Here is a 1,692-nt window from a genome sequence, read left to right as displayed (position 1 = left end):
GTCATTTTACTCACGCTCAAGCTGCAAAAAAAAAAGCTCAACAGATGAATTTTAATGAGTGGCTTGCCATTATTACCCTCATTATTTTCCAATTGGCAAACTGCATATCACATCAGCGTAGCACAAAAACATCAATTACTATAACATACCATAAATACATCTTCTATATCTGTAAATAACAAGAAACGCAATACGAGGCAGTCGACACCACAAAGGATGGATCATTGTAAGTGTATTACCCGAGAAACAATTTGAGCTAGCTGAGATAAAATGTATTCAGGATAATAAAGTGTGCAGTAGACCATACCCAGATCATCCAATGCAAGGAAATGAAATATTGGCATTTGTGATATTTTTTTTATTGTATCCAAGATAAAACTACATTGACAAAAAAAGAGGACAGCAACTGCATGTTATTTCTTTTGAGGGGAATGTCTTTGTGGTTAAAAGGCGTATGTTTAAGGTCGTTAGTGAGCATCCACTCACAAATACTTGACATCGGAAAACACACATGCAAACACTGCCTTGATGTGTGATGGAATATATTCCATATTTTTGCTTTATGCTGGATGCATCTCTGCAACTGTTTAATAGGCTTCAGATCAATGTCTGTTTGCTCACCATTCATTCTATGACCGGTTTTTGTTTCTATTCATACAGAAATAAAGAAATTCAAAAATCTAAGTATAGTAAGAGCGCCACCCTTCTCTGCTCAACGCTACTGCAGCCCTCCATTCAAACGACCACGCTCTTTACAGCAGTCATTTTCAGTTGAACCCCATCTATGTGGCGTTTGACCTATTTTTCCAAGCCTTCCTTCTATGTGCTTGAAAAAACACAAATGGTGTCACTGTATTTCAGTCAGCTCGGTTATAGCGCGAAAAAGAGCCATCTTCAGGTGCTTATCTGGTGTGAAATGCAAGTGGCGGACGGGTGACATTGTCAGCTCGTTTTCCTCACCTTGTCTGTTGGTCGTGGCGCCTCAGAGCTGGTTGGCTAGACAGGCGGGGCTACGGGGTCATTGTGTGCCTGCACAGGGGGATGCGCACAGTGAGTAACCTTCCCTGGTAACAGCTGTCAGATCCACCAGAGCAGAGCAGAGGACAGCAAAGCAGGCTCAACCCAAACATGAGACGTACGGGGTGATTGGCAGAGGAGGTGGGCGTGGCCAAACCGTTTGCATGCCTCGAATGCTAAGCTCAACGGTTTATGATGGGTGGCCACACCGAGCCTCTTGACGGGGGTCTGAGCACCCGGGCAGCTTTTTGTTTAACACATTGCTCATCTCTTTTATACTCCGCAATGCAGATTCCACGCACAGCAGTGCAGAGCATATAGCCCCAACTGTGGCCCAGGACGCCATCATTGTTAACGTGTCAGTCGCCGACCCCGCATCTCAGTATGGTTCACTGCTGGGCATGACAGGGGATGCAGACCCCATGAAGGAGGATTAGCACAGCACCGATTGTTTGAGCCACAGTGGTGTTGGATTTGGCTGCATGGCTATTCAACTACTGTATTTCTATTCTTCGGCTCTTGACAGGGACGCTCAGAGGCCCCGCTTTTGTTTGGCTGCAGTATCAGAATGTGTTAATGTCATGCCCTCCACCAAGGCCCTTATTATCTCTGTTGACACGACGAGGAAAGGTCCGATGGTAGATTCTGTTATTGCTGTCTGATGCCTGACCTGCA

The 1,692-nt window shown here is 45.1% G+C and overlaps 1 protein-coding gene across 1 annotated transcript in view; it reads right to left on the bottom strand.

Annotated features, from left to right (window-relative positions):
* Positions 1-1,363, bottom strand: part of LOC137899524 (transcription factor HES-1-B-like) — a 2,588-nt gene extending 1,225 nt beyond the window's left edge. Inside the window, 1 exon segment of the mRNA XM_068743561.1 lies at positions 1,227-1,363. Within this exon segment, the coding sequence (XP_068599662.1) occupies positions 1,227-1,363 (137 nt within the window).
* Between the last annotated feature and the right edge of the window lie 329 nt (positions 1,364-1,692).

Source organism: Brachionichthys hirsutus, chromosome 9, assembly GCF_040956055.1.
Source record: "Brachionichthys hirsutus isolate HB-005 chromosome 9, CSIRO-AGI_Bhir_v1, whole genome shotgun sequence".
In the NCBI taxonomy this organism is placed as follows: Eukaryota; Metazoa; Chordata; class Actinopteri; order Lophiiformes; family Brachionichthyidae; genus Brachionichthys; species Brachionichthys hirsutus.
Note: the sequence above shows the minus strand (reverse complement) of the source record. Positions and strands in the feature narration are given on the sequence as shown.